Source organism: Branchiostoma lanceolatum, chromosome 2 (assembly GCF_035083965.1).
Source record: "Branchiostoma lanceolatum isolate klBraLanc5 chromosome 2, klBraLanc5.hap2, whole genome shotgun sequence".
NCBI classification, from domain to species: Eukaryota; Metazoa; Chordata; class Leptocardii; order Amphioxiformes; family Branchiostomatidae; genus Branchiostoma; species Branchiostoma lanceolatum.
In genome coordinates this window covers 6,072,354-6,089,702 of record NC_089723.1, presented here as the reverse complement: position 1 = coordinate 6,089,702, position 17,349 = coordinate 6,072,354, and the positions used below count along the sequence as shown (strand labels likewise).

General features: G+C 40.7%; 3 protein-coding genes across 3 annotated transcripts in view; all 3 read left to right on the top strand.

Moving 5' to 3' along the window:
• LOC136426559 (laminin subunit alpha-2-like) overlaps positions 1-2,688 on the top strand; it is a 90,385-nt gene extending 87,697 nt beyond the window's left edge. Inside the window, exon 67 of the mRNA XM_066415224.1 lies at positions 282-2,688. Coding sequence (XP_066271321.1) covers positions 282-427 — 146 coding nt within the window. The 3' untranslated portion in view covers positions 428-2,688. The remainder of the gene's footprint in view (positions 1-281) is intronic.
• Positions 2,689-3,248: 560 nt separating this feature from the next.
• On the top strand, positions 3,249-9,171 carry LOC136427277 (uncharacterized). The gene is made up of 5 exons (XM_066416088.1): positions 3,249-3,380; positions 4,677-4,755; positions 6,592-6,733; positions 7,424-7,560; positions 8,591-9,171. Exons 2-5 carry the CDS (start codon positions 4,695-4,697, stop codon positions 8,653-8,655), a joined length of 405 nt encoding a protein of 134 aa, XP_066272185.1. The 5' UTR covers positions 3,249-3,380; positions 4,677-4,694; the 3' UTR covers positions 8,656-9,171.
• Positions 9,172-11,098: 1,927 nt separating this feature from the next.
• LOC136427275 (uncharacterized) lies at positions 11,099-13,366 on the top strand. The gene is made up of 3 exons (XM_066416085.1): positions 11,099-11,202; positions 11,850-11,994; positions 12,861-13,366. The coding sequence occupies exons 1-3, from the start codon at positions 11,117-11,119 to the stop codon at positions 13,053-13,055; spliced, it is 426 nt and encodes a 141-aa protein (XP_066272182.1). The 5' UTR covers positions 11,099-11,116; the 3' UTR covers positions 13,056-13,366.
• The last annotated feature ends 3,983 nt before the right edge of the window (positions 13,367-17,349 follow it).

Below are 17,349 nucleotides of genomic sequence, written 5' to 3'. Positions count from 1 at the left end.
TGCCCTAGACACAGTGCATAACAACCCACTGTCCCTACAGCCTCAAAAAGGCTATGTGACTACCATACCTTTTTGTATGTATTACATGTATATGACAAACTTTCAACTTTACTTTGGTTACCTGGATGTCTAACCTTCATCAACCATTAATGCCTTTCCTTTACAATCTAATGATAAGATGATCAAGCATCCACATGTGGGGAACATGTTTTCTTATCTTGAATTGTCTTGAAATATTTTTGTGTGATTGACAAACTTTCAACTTCAATGTTTTTCCCCAGATTCGGCCTCTGAGCAGAAGGCTGCCACGACCAACAAGAGCTTCAAGGGTTGTATCCGCAACCTGAGCATCAATGGCAAGCCCCAAGACCTGGGCGAGTCGGTGACTCTGGTGGACGTTCAGGCCAACACCTGTCCTGGGAAGTGAAGAACCTAAACGTGCTTCAGCGCAACCTCACACATTTGCCACGTTTTCTTGACTAAGTTTTGGACCTGAAGATTTCATTATAAGAAGCAAAAAGTGACAAAATTTGGGCTTGTCTGGTGTAAACATTGGCTGTGTTTTCTTGCTAAGTTTTGGACCTGAAGATTACAATATAAGAAGCTAAAGGTGACCAGCTTTACCAAATTTGGTTCTCAACTGTAGTCCTGATGATGTCAAAGAAAGAGACCTGTCCAAGTTTATTTAAGAATAACAAAATGTGTGAGGCTGACCTGTAGAATGCTTGGTCTCTTGCAGAAATCAGTGTTCATGTGATGTTTTTGTTCGTTTGTCAAAAAAAAATTCCCTGAAATTGTCCCCTTGTATGTCTTGTTTAGAAAAAAAATATGGGTGCTACTGAAAAAACGTGCTGAGAAGAATGAAAATAGATTCTTTTTTAAAAAGGCTTTTGTTGAATTCCAAGTTTCCAACTGTGTAGCTGTGTTCAAGGCATGCACACTTTTTTAAAAAACAGACCTCAAACCTCAAACTTTTTTTAAAGTGCCTTGGACACAGATTTGACAGTTGTTCTCGACAAACTATGTGCCAATTATATAAGCGATGTAATCAACGAGCACCCATCTTGTGTTTTGTTTGTTTGTTTGTTTGTTTGTTCCTTGTCTCAACCCCCCACCCCTGAAACCCCTTCCCTTGTCTTTTTTCCCTCAATCCCCCCCCCCCATTTGTAACCCTTACCTGATTTCTGCAGAGTATCAAAAAAGCTGGATGTGAGCATATTTCTTGAAGCACGCACACACAGCTTAAAGGACATACATGTATCGTCCACACAAGGCACCTCACAATAAAAAGGTCCACAACTGTTAAAAATCGTAAATGAACATACATGGCATTGAAGACATTTTTGTTCATGAAAGTACTTTGCAAGTTCCTTTATATCTGTGAGCCTGACTTCTTAACTCTGTTCTTAAATATCAGTGGATATAGATTTTATCTGCTATCAAGTTTTTGTAATTTTAGCACTGGCTTGTAGCACTGAAATCTATCTTCACTATAATATTTTTGATCAGTTCTTGAATTTTTTATTGTACCAAGTATATTCATGTTCCACTGAGTCATTGCATCACTATGGTGTATTGTGATGTTGGTTAGAAATTTCCAATGGTTAGTTTTATATTTTGACAACCAACAGACTGAGTGCATTTGTTACACATTTTGAGGATATCCTTCAGTATTTCAAGTCGATTGGAACATGTATATGTTTGTGACATAATTGAGTACTCTGTGCTCCAAGGTTGACACAATGTCTACTCCTTTTTATTTTACTCCATAATCCTTTGTTTAAGCCGTAATGGTAGATCTAGTGAAGAATGGCCTGTAACTTACAAGATCAGTCGTATTAGCCTCAAACATCGAGACTTGAAACAAATGTTTTTTAACCAGAATGATCATTTTGTGTCACTTCATTTACAAGCACAAATAATGTTTGAATCAGATGCAGACTTCTCGACCAAGGAGCACAGAATTATATACTTTCCTTTGTAGGTTCTCCTGTGTTTTTAGCTGTCCATGTACTGAAGTTTTCTCAATGTGCCTTGTGGGAATCTTGGTACCATGGATTTTTAGCAGCCCTTTGTATTGTTTTTGTAGTGCATGCCTATTCAGTTGTATACATATACTGTGATTTTGTAACACCCTTCTCAGTATTATACATCAGCGACTTAATTGCATAACGCTAACAGACAAACTCATGTGCTATTTACATACCTTAGTTAAGTCAGTGTTAGACATTACTTCTTTTGTCTGGGTAAAGAGAACAACCATTTGCTCCTGCGGCAAAGGTACTTAAATGTGACTGTGCCAAAGATATCTTTGTGAGGGTCACCTTTATCACTTGTATCTCGCTAGAGATAGTACCAAGGCAACTGTTGCATGACTAAGAGCACTGTTGCCATTTTGTTAGACCAACAAGAAAGTTGCCAACAAACAAACAAACCATTTTTGAAATATGCCAACAGACATTATTTACATGGCCAGTCATCCTAGTTTTTCCTATATGGTTTATTTACAACTCTTTTTCTTGCAGAATGGCACAGTGGTGAATGCACGCTTGTCTTGAATACTTTTATTTCTGTACCCCTTCCAGAGTGCCTTAGTACAACGTCTGTGTCAAAGAATTGGTACCCTCGGTTATAAGTTCTTTGCCACAAATGTGGTTTCTTAAGTGAAAATAAAGTTTTTGAACCCCAGCACATCGTACAAGAATGTTACTTTTACTTGGATGAATGGACAGAGTTACTAAGTACTGTAAATGCATTTAAGTTTGCATGGTTTTTATTTCGCGCTGAGGCGAAAGTGGAGTGTTCATGGTTGTTTTAAGTTCGCGGGAGTGCTATAGTCACATACTGCTACTGTATTGGACAAAAATGTTCACGGTGGTTTTAAGTTCGCACTGAAATGGTCGCCGCGAACATAAAACCACTGCGAAGATTTCTGCATTTACAGGAGTTTATGATTGGTGTATTTCAAGTGGCTTGCTGGAACATACTGTAAATGCAGAAATGTTTGCGGTGATTTTATGTTTGCGGTTCTCACGGTGAACTCTTTAGCGGAAAGTTAATATCATTGCAAAGCTTTTTGCCCACCTATGACTGTAATGCTACTATTGTTTCAAATGCGAACTTAAAACCACCGCGAACACTCCATTTTCTCCCTACCACGAAATAAAAGCCATGCAAACTTGAATGCATTTACAGTAGTTCAATACATCAGTATTCAAGTACCATAGCCACAAACTTGCTCAGGTGTAAGGGTGAAAGTTGAATTGGGTTGGAGGGCATGGGTGTGGTAGTCTGGGCGTGGTAGTGAGTCAGTCTGCCACGTTAGAAAGAAACGTGGCACTTTTACAACTGGCTTCTGTTGGACTGAAACCTGTCATCTGGTGAGTTGCTAATCAGTGTTACTATGTGGAGAAACAGTGTTAAAGTTTCCACACAGAATTTTTCTCAATGATTTGTAGGTGTAGAGGTTGGTTTAGCCACACCGTTGATGCTATTTCTCAATTTCAGTGTAGACAATCACATGTGCCAACCTACAAGTGTGAAGGGATGGTGGCGGTGTTTCACTTAAGTTCCAATTTTCCTGTCCTGTATTTATGATGAACCTAAATCATAAAATGATTCTATACAAGTATAATGTAGTATCTACCAGACTAAGTTGGTAACACCACTGGCTTAACAATTGTAAAATTGGCTTAACAATTGTAAAATTTAGCCAAACAGGGAAAATAATTTACTGAAAATGCATTTAAGTTCGCGGTGGTTTTAAGCTCGCGGCAGCGCTATAGTCACATACTGCTACAGTATTGGACAAAAATGTTCGCGGTGGCTTCAAGTTCGCGGTGAAACGGTCACAGCGAAAACCACAAACATAAAACCACCGCGAACATTTCTGCATTTACAGTACCAGGTGAGTTAGGCCGCCAAAGGCTATCATTTTCCCTTACTGCAGTGCCACTCTCCTGTCCAATCCTTGCCCTCTGTACCCCAAACCCCTTGGGAAGGCTAAGTACTACATGCCATGGGTACCTGTCGATTTTAGTTACATATCTTAGAATTTTTGTTACACTTTAGTCATGGTTTCACTGTACTAATGAAATTTACTGGCTACGTGTGGCTGGGATGAACCCATTTGGAACTAATCTGTCTAGACTTAGGCATGTCTAGTAATGAAAATTCCTAAACACGTTTTGTACGTTCGCAGTGTCGTTAGTGGTAGTAGATCAACAATAGCAACACAGTCAACCACTTCAACAATATGAATTCTAAGTTTCGAGCTTCTCGGAGAAAAGTTGATTTTTGTCTCAAAAAGTTGTCTGTACTTAGACTCCATTAACTAGGCCTTTAGGTAACCCAGCGCCAAAACAATGCCTAGGGCGCATGTAACTGGCGTCTGTGCTATTGTCTCTCACCGTCAGTTATGTCGAGCTCTCATGACATTGCAATGCTTGCAATTGTGTTTGCCTCTACCCTCTACCACTTGGTACGTACCTTGAGGGTACTATGTAAATTAACTGGGTGCCAACCATGTTTGAGTCGAATGACCTCAGGGAAAAATCATGGTAAAAGCAGTTATTAATATCTTAGATAATCATATTTGATATAACATAGTGGCAAGTTACTGACTATCTTTATTTACCTTTCTTTCTTCTTACGATAAACTGTTTCCATTTCTTTAGTGAGAATATTTCGGAGCGATGAGTGGACAGGAGAAATACAAAGGAGTTGCGTTCCTGCCCAAACCCAGCGATCCAAAGGGTAAGAACAAATTCGACTTTTTCGTCCCCTTTTGAACAAGTGCTTGCTCATAGAAACTATTCATCATCATCTTCAATACTGCTCAACCAGCTTTTCGGCGGATTATTAGCAGCTGCGCAAGTGTTAGTAAGGCTGCACCAAGTAATTTTTATGGATGACGTCCTTCGGAGACCCTAAATCTAATGCGAGAGCGCGAAAAAAAACAAGAAGGGCCGAAAAAAACAAGATGCCTAGATTTGAAATATAATAGTCGACGACACATGTCAGGACACAAATTGAATGAGAGAACAGTGTAACAACTAACGATTATTTTATTCATCATGAAAACAGCAATAATTTGAATAATTCAGTTGAAGTTGAGCAGCAGTTGTTGTCCTGTCCTGTTTCTTTCCATATCCCATTGATTTGCGGCACTGTCGTAACTCTTTGGCCATAGTTACAGGAAGCGGAATTTCTTGTATTTTTTCTGGGAACTGACCAAAATCAACGCGCGCGCGGACGTCATCCATAAAAATTACTTGGTGTAGCCTAACAGGTGCAAACAAAGGGTAGAAAGAGGGCTGGACAATGACATGTGCAAGAACTGGACAAGTGAAACTTTTAGTGTTGTTAGTAATTATATATTTACATATATACAAGGACGGGGGGCATCTCAATGCAGCGAAGTCCGTCCCAGCTCATTACTTGTAACCATGACGGGAAACTGTGGCTGAGAACCATTTAAATCCCAACCTTATGTCGATGACTAGTTCTTTTTTGCTTTTGTTACTTTAATGTGCGCGGTTTTCCGATATTCTCTTCCCCGAGAACTTATAACCACCGCCAAACTGCTCGTTGTGTCTTCTGCCAGCCTATCTTGTTTCAACCGCGAACTAAGAACGACTCCATTTTCTCCCAACCGCACAATTAAATCCCTGCTAAGTAACCAACGATCATTATCACATAGGTAGATGGCGTCGACCAATCAGAAGCCACCATTGCCCACAATAAGTGGTCTGTTATCACGCCATAACACACCACTTATTGACGTCATGTCAGAACACAACCGTTCCATTTTGCAGAGGGGTTATCTTTTTGATGAATCCTTTTCTTAACCTTGTTTAAAAAATCTTTATAATCGTTGCATTTTGTAGAGGGGGTATCTATTTGATGAATCTTTTTCTTAACCTTGTTTAAAAAAATCTTTACTGTCTAAGAATTCCTAAAAATTCCTTAGAATACATGAAAAAGGGAAAACAAATCTAAAATTCCCAAAAATGTTCCGCGTGTTCCATTTGCTGTTGGCCAAAGAAACCACGTTCTATCTAAGGTTCCGCGCGTTCCATTTCTTGCTGGCCAAAGAACCTGTGTTCTATTCAGGTTTATCTGAGGTCATGTTGCAGGGAGATTCTTCAATGATAACATTTTCTGACTGACCTGAAACCGACCCTCCTATCCTGTGTGGTTGAAATAAATAAATCAGGCCACAGTTGTACATATTCTTCATCATCTTCTGTTGATAAAGGACAAATGTGAATTCTGACATGCATTCTTAATAGTATAAGGGATCTATGCGTCAAACAGAAATTGTCTACTCTTATATGCGTCAGTTTGGATAAGCTATATGATAATAACGTTAATGACCCGCCTCTTCCTCGGTGTATATGGTGTCATAACGCCTGGTCATGTGCTATAACAACCTCATAAAACCACCTCGTTCGCTTCGCTCACTCGGTGGTTTTATTCGGTGGTTGTAGCACATGGCCAGGCGTTATGACACCATATACACCTCGGGGCGGGTCATTAACCCTTAACTAACAGTAGTATCATCACAAGAAAGTTCAACTCTTTTTACAGATGGGTTAGCAAAAGTGACACTGAAAATTTCGAGTCTCATGGACCAAAGCTGGCCAGGTATATCAGTGAACGAGGTGATGGTTCCACCGGGCACCTCTGTTTACAACTTGATGCTACAGGCGGCTCACGATGGCGCCGTCGAGTAAGTTGTTTCGTGATGTAAAATAAGAAGGGAAGGAGAGGAGAACTGTAAGAAAGTGAGATGATTAAGACATGGGAAAGACAGAAGATATAGTGGTAAAGACGCTACAAGTACACCGCCATGTGTTTACCCACCTCTAGAAGGGTCGAATCGCTCGGCAACAAAGCCTCCAGCATTGACCCTGCTCTTTTGGTCCAAGATTTTAAGTGTTGGTGACGTTACTGACCGTTGCTCATAGATAATTAATGAGCTAGCCTTATTTGGCACAAACAGCCGTTATTTTGTTCTGAACCCAAAGTAGCGATGTAAGACGTAACCTGATTGGCTGATAGCTTCCTTGCGACCTTTGCGGATTTCCGAAGAGCTTGTGGCACTCCTCTGATTGGCTGAAAGCCATGAAAGCTGTTTGATTGTTGCGTCACCAATACCTAAAGCGATTCGGCCCTGCAAGAGGAGGGTGTATGTGTCATTACTTCCCGGAACTCCACCTAGTAGGCTATTTTCACTTTCATTTATTCTATCCTTCCTTCAATCCATTGGTGATCGAAGTAACTCTTAGGATCTTCATGGATTTTCAGTCTTTGTGGGTGGCAGGCCTTTCCATTAGAAACCAAAGTGATAAGATTTTGGCAAAGATGTTCCTCGTTTTGATGACAGCTAAATAAAGGGATCGGTGTTCTGTATGCGTAGGTTTGAGGCCGTTTGGTCCGGCAAGAACTGGTCCCACTTCATCTATTCCATCAACGGTTTGAAAGAGCTGCAGCCGGCAGCGGAATCTTACACCGTTTGGGGCTTTGGGGACGGCGAGAGAAATCGCTTCCATCGTGGTAAGTCAGAGAATATTCGTTTTACTCTTTACCCAACGTGATTCCATTTTTTTTTCACTTTCCGAAAAAAAATACCTTGGCATCGACTTGATGTGATGTTCAAAACCCTCCCACGAACAATAGACCGATCCCAAAGCCACGCTCCCTGTCCCATTTCTTAGGGGTTCTATACGTTCGATCTGGTGTTCGACAGGATCGGTCTATTGTCTAAAAATGTTATTCACTGTGACCGTCCGAATGACCACTAAGGACGACGGATCCACAAAGGAATAAACTGATTTGCTCGGTCATATTAGTAAACTGCGTGGTTCAAATATTGTGGAATTGGCTTGAAGAAGCCATTTTATGACAGAAGATGGGCAGCATTCTTGAAATCGTATATTCGTACATATATAGATCGTATATTTATATCCATATCTATCTATCTATCTATCTATATCTATCTATCTATCTATCTATCTTTATATATATATTTAGAGAGATAGAGATGGATGGATGGATGGATAGATTAATAGATAGATGGATGGATGGATGGATGGATGGATAGATAGATAGATAGATAGATAGATAGATAGATAGATAGATAGATAGATAGATAGATAGATAGATAGATAGATAGATAGATAGATAGATGGAAAGCTGGATAGATAGATGGAAAGCTGGATAGAGAGATGGATAGAGAGATGGATAGAGAGATGGATAGAGAGATGGATAGAGAGATGGATAGATAGATGGATGGATAGAAAGCTGGATAGAGAGATGGATAGAGAGATGGATAGATAGATAGATGGATAGATAGATGGATGGATGGATAGATAGCTGGATAGAGAGATGGATGGATGGATGGATAGATAGCTGGATAGAGAGATGGATAGATGGATAGATAGATAGATGAATAGATGATCATATGATATAAAGACCTTCATGAAACCTCATCTGTCCCACATATAAGATTGTCATTATTATCATCACCGTCTTCTATATCATCTGCGTTACGTTTGCTTGTTTATATCATTCTATCCTACTCTAGATGTGGACCTGGTCTCGGTGAAGGATGGGGACACCATCGAGTTTCTCTACACGCGTTTCAAGTGAGACGTCCAACATTATGTAGTTCCGGAAGGAGCAGGGGACATAATCTCCAAGCAGATGTAGAAAGGCAGAATTATAACCTTTCTCAAGCTCCCGGTTTCGCCCTTTGAAATATGCATCTATATAGCTAGTCTTCCATTTTAACAAGTTGATCATTTCCGGTATGATCTATCTACATGTACTTTTACGGTTCGTTCTTTCACAGAATAGCACAGTACTAGTGGTGAATGCACGCTTGTCTTGGATAGTTACGAGAACATTCTTCAAACAGTGACTTAGGAAAGGTTAGCGAAATACGCACCTCCAAATTTTCGACGACTCCTGTCCGTCTTGTTCACGGAGTGGCCTAGTCTCGCGAGAACACGAGACTAGGCCGAGACTTGTGACGATCTTGGATATTTTTACTTCTGTACCCCTTCCATGGTGCCTTAGTACATCGTCCGTATGTTTCAAGTACTATGATGCTTTGCCACCAATGTGGGTAATTTAGTGACAATAAAGTTTCTGAACCCCACCACATTGTTCATGAATGTTACTTTTACTTGGATGAATGGACAGAGTTACTAAGGAGTTTGTGATTGGTGTATTTCAAGTGGCCTACTGGAGCATATATAAGGAGAAATTCAAACTCTACAACTGGATAAAAATTCGGAGATTTATTTCCGGACGTTTCGAGTGACATCCATCACTCTTCTTCAGCGTCACTAAAGTGAACTAGCAGAACGAACCAGTACTCATATACAATAACTAGAAAAACCGGTTTTTACATGGCAAATCACACAGTCATGCATAAGCGACATTGTAATGTAAAATAAGTTAGGAAGATTCCTATGGTAAGACAACATATTGTAATGTAAAATAAGTTATGAAGGTTCCTATGGTAAGACAACACCATAGGAAAAGTTATTGTCCTTTAGTGACGCTGAAGAAGAGTGATGGATGTCACTCGAAACGTCCGTAAATAAATCTCCGAATTTGTATCCAGTTGTAGAGTTTGAATTTCTCCTTATATATTGTTCACCTGGATGTTTAACCTTCACAAACGTACTGGAGCATAGTTCAGTACATCAGTATGAAAGTGCCATAGCCACAGGCTTGCTCAGGTGTAAGGGTGAAAGTTTAATTTGGTTGGAGGGCATGGGTGTGGTAGTCTGGGTGTGGTAGTGACTGAGTCAGTCTACCACGTTAGAAAGAAACGTGGCACTTTCACAACTGGCTTCTGTTGGACAGAAACCTGTCATCTGGTGAGTTGCTTATCAGTGTTGCTATGTGGAGAAATGGTGTTAAAGTTTCCACACAGAATTTTTCTCAATGATTTGTAGGAACAGGGCAGCCGTAGAAGTTGGTTTAGCCACACCTTTGATGTTATTTCTCAATTTCAGTGTAGACATGCTCTACCTACTAGTGTGAATTCGAAGTGATGGTGTTTCACTGGAGTTCCATTTCTTGTATTCACGATGACCCAAGAACTTGAAATATGGAATGATTCTAGACAAGTATAACGTAGTTTCCACCAGACTAACTTGATAATTACACTGACTGAACTAATATGCCAGGGGAGTTTGGCCACCATTATGGTATATCATTTGCCCTTCCCTTGGGCTCAATCTCCTTACCCTATTTTTGCTGAATTCAACGTGTAATAGCAAGCTGTGGAGTTTGGATGTTTACGAATTCGTTTTGTTGTACTAAAGTCGTGATTTCACAGTAGTATTGAAACTGGCTGGCAAAGTATGGCTGGATATGAACCCATTTGGAACTAATCTGTCTAGACTTGACATAGATACTAGTAGTGAAAAACTCTATGCACATTTTTACGTTCTGGTTGTGAATGAGGAAGTACTAGTCGATCAGCGATGACATAACAGCAAACCACTATAGAAGTGTGCATTCTAGGTTTCGAGCTTCTTAGAAAACAAATGTTATTTATCGTTACACCGACTGTCTGTATTGAGTCTTGATAATAGGCCAGCCAGGCCGATGTTGATTCAGCAAAGATGGCATTGACCAAAAGCACATATTTTCCAAGCAGAGGTTTCGTATGTATGTATTTGTATGTGTGTGTGTGTGTGTGTGTGTGTGTGTGTGTGTGTGTGTGTGTGTGTGTGTGTGTGCGTGTGTGTGTGTGTGTGCGCGCGCGTGTATGTGCTACGAGTGGCCGAGATTATTGCAGTCTGCTGGCATGCTGGGTGCTATCCTTCTACTACCAGGTCTCCTACATTCACTACCCTGACATTTTTTCAGGGTTGTGAGTGTAGGGGCCCCGGTAGTTATCGGATGGCACCCAGGCTAGTATGCTGGGAGGCAGACCCCAAACATCGCGGCCACTCGTAGCCCCCGACCGAAACCTCTGCTTGGAATACGAATCACATACATTTGTAACGTTACATGCATGTAGAATACTAGATTCTCAACGTATTATTATTTTTTCTTCATCCCAGGTGAAGAGTCCTTCGATGGTATCATGAGTATCCAAGTCTTCTTCCACGTCGACGATAAGGCGGCTTTGTTCAAACGATGCTTCGATCTACTGAGGCCTGGAGGTGCTATGTAAGTTTCAGTCAACTAGCGAGATGTTTGTTGTTCAGTGTCTTAAAGGAAAGCTGCACAAAAAATTGAAAATCCTTCTATGCTATGCTTAATATATTCCAAAGTCAAATTCTACTTCAAGTTGTTTCACATAAGTCCGTCATAGTTCTGGGATTTTCTACAGTTTGCAACTTATGCCGTGCTGACGCCTTCTCACCTGATAATTGAATTATATTACGTCAGTGTTTGAAATTTTTTACCTGATGATTGTATTATATGACGTCAGTGTTCTGAAATTCAATCATCAGGTGAAAAATTTGAAACACTGACGTCATATAATTCAATTATCAGGCGAGAAGGCGTCAGCACGGCATAAGTTGCAAACTGTGGAAAATCCCAGAACTATGACGGACTTATGTGAAACAACTTGAAGTAAGAATTTGACTTTGGAATATATCAAGCATAGCATAGAAGGATTTTCAATTTTTTGTGCAGCTTTCCTTTAACTGCGTAGCGCGAGATGCACATTCTCTGTGGTAACACATTGGTCTAAAATAGTTGCAGAAAATAATCTAATTCTTAAGTTATTACCTCTTCAATTTGTTGCCTGTGGCCCGACAAATGCCATGCCCTGCCATGAAGCTTCGGATGTTTCTCGACATTCTCAGGTACATCGAAGACTTCTACCGGACGAAGGACATCAACCGTGAGGAGAGGGAAGTGCTGACCGAGTTCTTGAACAGCACTGATGACATGGCCACCATGAAGGAGACCAAAGGCCTGCTGGAGGACGCTGGATTCACTGGCATTGAGGTAAATCATTCACCTGACGATAAACGTCAACATTTATAAGAGACCCGACTACTTTAGCTGGCCATGGTGTACATGTGTTGCACGAAACTTCGGAGGGAGATTGTATCAGCTATACCGTAAGTGCATAAGCCCGCGGCCTCACCCAAAAATAAGGTGCACAACTCAAATATGGGGGAATAATTTCAAAGCACAAGAGCTTTTATGAATCTCTACCAAACATCAAATCATTGTTGTTATTACTTTGCAGGCGACACCCAGTAACGTTAAGTGAGGTAGAAGGATAAAGACATGGATAATTGAGCTGCAACCTGAGTTGTGCGGGCCGACTTGCTCTGCTGAAAGTCAAATATCTGCTTCTTTTTATTTGAAATAAGAAGGGAATGTTCATCAAACATTTTGTCTTCAAATATTCTTTGCCGATTCATGCCATGAGGAACTCGACCCTCACAGTTCTGATCACAGTTCAACCTTGTTTTTCTCGTCACTTACCTACTAATTTTTACATGGACGCCGAGTGGAAAGGAATAACTACAATAATTTGAAATTTGGTGGATATTGCTAAAACGTCATACTACACGATTGTGCCCCGATATTTGTGTTGTGCACCAAATTTCTGGGTGAGGCCGAGGACTTATTGATCACCCCTCGTAGATACAAATCGAGTGACTGCCTGACTCTTCTTGCTAAGAACAGCTCTTGTCATTCAACATTGTTGTGAACCTGGTCATCGTACGCGCTTTAGTTCGAAGGGGAGTGGCACTGACCTTATGATACACAGTACTAGCATACATTTTGTAGTAAAAAAACAACAACGCGTAGCGAGTATTTTTCCGACATAAACCATGCATCTTGTTTCTTCCCCGTAGATGAAAGAGTTGTCTAGCTACAGTCAGTATACCTACAGCCGCTGGGCTGAGTGGAAGAATAATCCCGACATGTACACCCAACTGTACGGCCAGGACAACTACAAGGGCTGGCTCGGACAGGCCAGCACCACCAAGCGGCTGTGTCACGACTTCGGCGTCGTTGCAGGGGGGTACTTCGTGGCAAGGAAGGCCTGAGAATCGCCCCAGGGCACCCATAGGAATTTTTCCTCCATCCAAAAAGATCGTTTGACATGGTGGTGGGCTTTGTCTTATTCACGGGTAATTTATAAGTCATCAGATTTCTCATCATCATCATTATGATCGTCATTTATCAGAACTATATATTGTAACAAAAGTTGATAAAAGTATGAAAATATGGGCAATGATAAGAAACGAACACACGCGTTTAACGTTCAATTTATGTTCTCAATGCTACTTAGGGATCTTGGTGACAGGTGGCGGAACTACATGTATGTCAGAAATTAAAAAAATCTACACTTACGTAATGCAGTGTGATGTCACGACTGCCTCTCGGCTTCTGCAGCTGCTTCCTCCCTTCAGCAGTACCTCCTCCAGGAGGGGGGGGGGGCAGCAGTACTGGCCAGGTACTGCTAGCCGAGAGTCTTCCACTGTTTGTCTCCACTTCTGAACCACAGCCAGCGGGACGCCTTCTCCGCTTCTTCCGCTAGCTTTTCTTTACCTTCAGCTCCCATCTGTGTAAATCGCTCCACATTTAACCCATCTGTCTTTTATTCCTTCCCATCTTGTCCATGTACCCTGAGATCCTTGACTCACTGCCTGTGCTCTTCTACTCTCCTCCTCTTTTCTTCTAATCTCGGGCTGAACCTCTGAAATAAATAAAAAAAATCAGAAATTCCATGTCTTTTTTTTACTTATTTCATTTATCATTATATGAACTGTAAAAGGTGACGTCTACTCTCACACTCAAACCATAATGGTGCCAAATTAAGTAATTTCTGGTATGGCACTTTGAAATATGCATCAAGCTTTATTAGGCTACACCAAGTAATTTTTATGGATGACGTCCGCGCGCGCATTGATTTTGGTCTGTTCCCAGAAAAAAAACAAGAAATTCCGCTTCCTGTAACTATGATCAAAGAGTTACGACAGTGTTGCAAATCGAAAGAAACAGGACAGGACAACAACTGCTGTTCAACTTCAACTGATTTTATCAAATTATTGATTTTTCATGATGAATAAAAGAATTGTTAGTTGTTACACTGTGTTCTCTCATTCAATTTGTGTCCTAACATGTGTCGTCGACTATTATATTTCAAATCTAGGCATCTTGTTTTTTTCGGCCTTTCTTGTTTTTCTTTCGCGCTCTCGCATTAGATTTAGGGTCTCCAAAGGACGTCATCCATAAAAATTACTTGGTGTAGCCTTATCTCCATGAAAAAATGGAGAATTGGCGTGTCTATATGTCTGTCTGTGTCACGGATGTCCATGATATCTAGTATGAATGTAGCTTAGACAGAGATGTACATGATGATGTGCAAATTATGCAATTTAGGACTTAATTTGTACGACTAATGAGGAAATTCTATAATTGTAGTATTTTCTATTATAGGACTCAAATAGATACTGACCCATGTAAACTCACCTAACCCTATCGTACGATGGCCCATCAAGTTTAGGCTCTACCAGCCTCTGCGGGTCGCTGGGAAAATAGTAGAAATTGGCCAAATAGAGTCAAGTGTATGAAGGGGCTGGCTATGGAGATAGGGTCCAATATTGTGTGGGAATGTTATCCTCCATGGCCAAAGTCCCCCGGCAAATGTTATCTCTATAACCGACGCGGTTAGTCTGGTAGAGACTACATCAAGTTTGTGTTCACGGCTTTATATATTCAACCTATTGCATCCGCTTCTTCTCAAACGTACGGCGTACGGCGCTATACGCTCGTTCTCATTTAAATGTACCCATTTTGTAACTTTCATTATCGTTTGAAGTAAGACGTTCCTGACATTAAGATATGCCACAGATAAGGTGTCAAACTGTTGTTTTTAAAAGCAGAAAAGTTTTAAGTCGTCATAAAAACGACAGTTTGGCACCTTATATGTGGCAAATCTTAATGTCAGGAATGCCTTACTTCAAACGGTAACGGAGGTTACAAAATGTGTACATTTAGTTAGATAAGAACGAGCGTATAGTCGCAGACAAAACAATCGTAAATAAATCCTCTGACATAAGTTACCGGAGCTTAAGGTGCCGTCTTCTTGAAGAAAAAAACTATTTAGCTGTTTACAAGCAACACACTATACAGACGATAGACGACCTGCTAATCATATTTGCTACATGGCAATAGTATGAATATCCGTACGTTACCGGGTTCCCATGTGTTTGATTAGTTTTCAGTACCAAGGGCAGGTCCCTTGCTTGTGTGTTATTAACTAGAACTGGTGTGATTGACTATTAAAAGTAAAAAACTCACGAGATACTAGGAATTGTTATCAGTAAAATGTATCCTCTGCTATAACGCCTTCACGTGTATGTTCATGGATCAAAAGCGCGCCTCGTAATCCTTGCTAGAACTGCAAGCATCAACTGTCAAAATGCAGTTCTAGCAAGGATTGCCAGGCGACGCTTTTGATCCACGAGGATGAAGCATCTTTGAAGTAGAAAATTGCAGTACTGGCAAGGCTTGCAATATAAAGGTGCTTAATCAGGAGATATACTTTTCACATATGACAAAAGCTTTTCTTACTAATCAATCAAAACAGCTGTCCACACCAAATCAAGGGACCTGTCCGTTGTGCTGAAGTAGACCCATCCAAAAAGTGCAGTTCTATTGAGCAATGCTAGAGGGCGTTTTTGAGAAATTTGATCTATGTAAGTGCCTTATCCTTTTTGTACATTGAACTTAAGAACTGAGTCACTCAAGTATATCTAATTGCAATTCTAAACGGCCTTTAGAAAAATGAGGCGGGGTGTGCCAATCTTCTTCCAGTTAAGTTGAGATCCTACATCATGTCCTATTGATGTGCGTGTTTTTGCTCTAAACACGTGCACGCGCTGACTTCTTATGTGACAGCACTGACCGCATTGGATACCTTGTTTACACTTAATTTGCACGCATATGGCTTTAGTTTGCTTTGTTTTTGCACATACTTTTTGATAACAGCCTTTTTGTATCCATTATTGACCCACATTTTCACTTCAAATTGTCACAGCATAGGGAAAAAAAGCAAAAGCACAAATTCAAAGAAATCCAACCTCATCTAGATTCAAAGAAATCCAACCTCATCTATCTAGACTTCAATAATGATAACAACATAAGTTAGGGCATGCCCAGCAAAGGTAAAATTACTTGCATACACGTCTCTAGTAAGACCAAACCTTGCAACAGTTTGGGATCCATACACAAAGAAGGATAAAGATCAACTGGAGAGGGTGCAGAACCAAGCTGCCAGATTCTGCACGAACAACTATGACAGGGGTGCTAGTGTCACCAAAACGAAAGCAGATCTGCAATGGATGTCACCTGAATACAGAAGAACAACGTCCAGACTTTGCATGATGTTCAAAATGACTAATAAACATGTGGACGTACCGACTGATAAGTATCTAATGCCAGCTCAGAAGAGGACTAGAAATAGTCATGCTTTTAAGTACCAGAGTTATCAGCCAAGGATTGATGTGTTGAAAAATTCGTATTTTCCGAGAACCATAGTAGAATGGAACTCGTTGTCATAAAGTACTGTAGGAGCATTCACACTAAGTAGCTTTAAAGAACGGTTGCAGTCAGATATGCACAGACCGCTCGGTGTAATATAACCAGCTGCTGTCGCGCTGCGTGCCTGCGAAGCTGGTGTGTTACGCCTAATGGCGGTTGTACCGGCTATATAGACACAGATACAGATAGGGCGCGTTATGTTACTTTTGTATTGAAGGGCATGGATTACGAGGTATTTACTGTCATGAACAAATAAATGCTCCATGATAATACCGAAGGATCCAACCTGTTAATGTATTACTACGTGGTAGTGCTGCGTACCTAAACGTAGCATCAGGCACAGGTACAGGTACTGGCACAGAGGTTTAGGTACAGGTCCGGACCTGTATCTGTACCTAATACAATTTTACAAATTAACATCTGATCTTCTGAACTTCTTCAATAATGACAGAAACATAAATAAGCCGTCGGCATCTTTATTCAAAGAACATGATTAGGTTCCTACCGTTTGACTTCCTTGACCTTGCTATCAAAACTCCCGGCCCTCCTGAATGATCTGTCACATACCAGTAAGGCTATTCCAATGTGTCACTTTGGTCATGTTTGGTGTTGCATGAGGCTATGGGGTCAGGAGATCAGTCACAAAATAAAAATCATAGACTTGGTGTAGATTTATATCGGTACGGTACCTGTACTTCATAATCCGGTATTAATGTTTTTGGACCTGTGCCTAATCGATTTTCACGGTACCGTACCGGTACGCTACTACGTGGATAATCAGGTATCAGGATA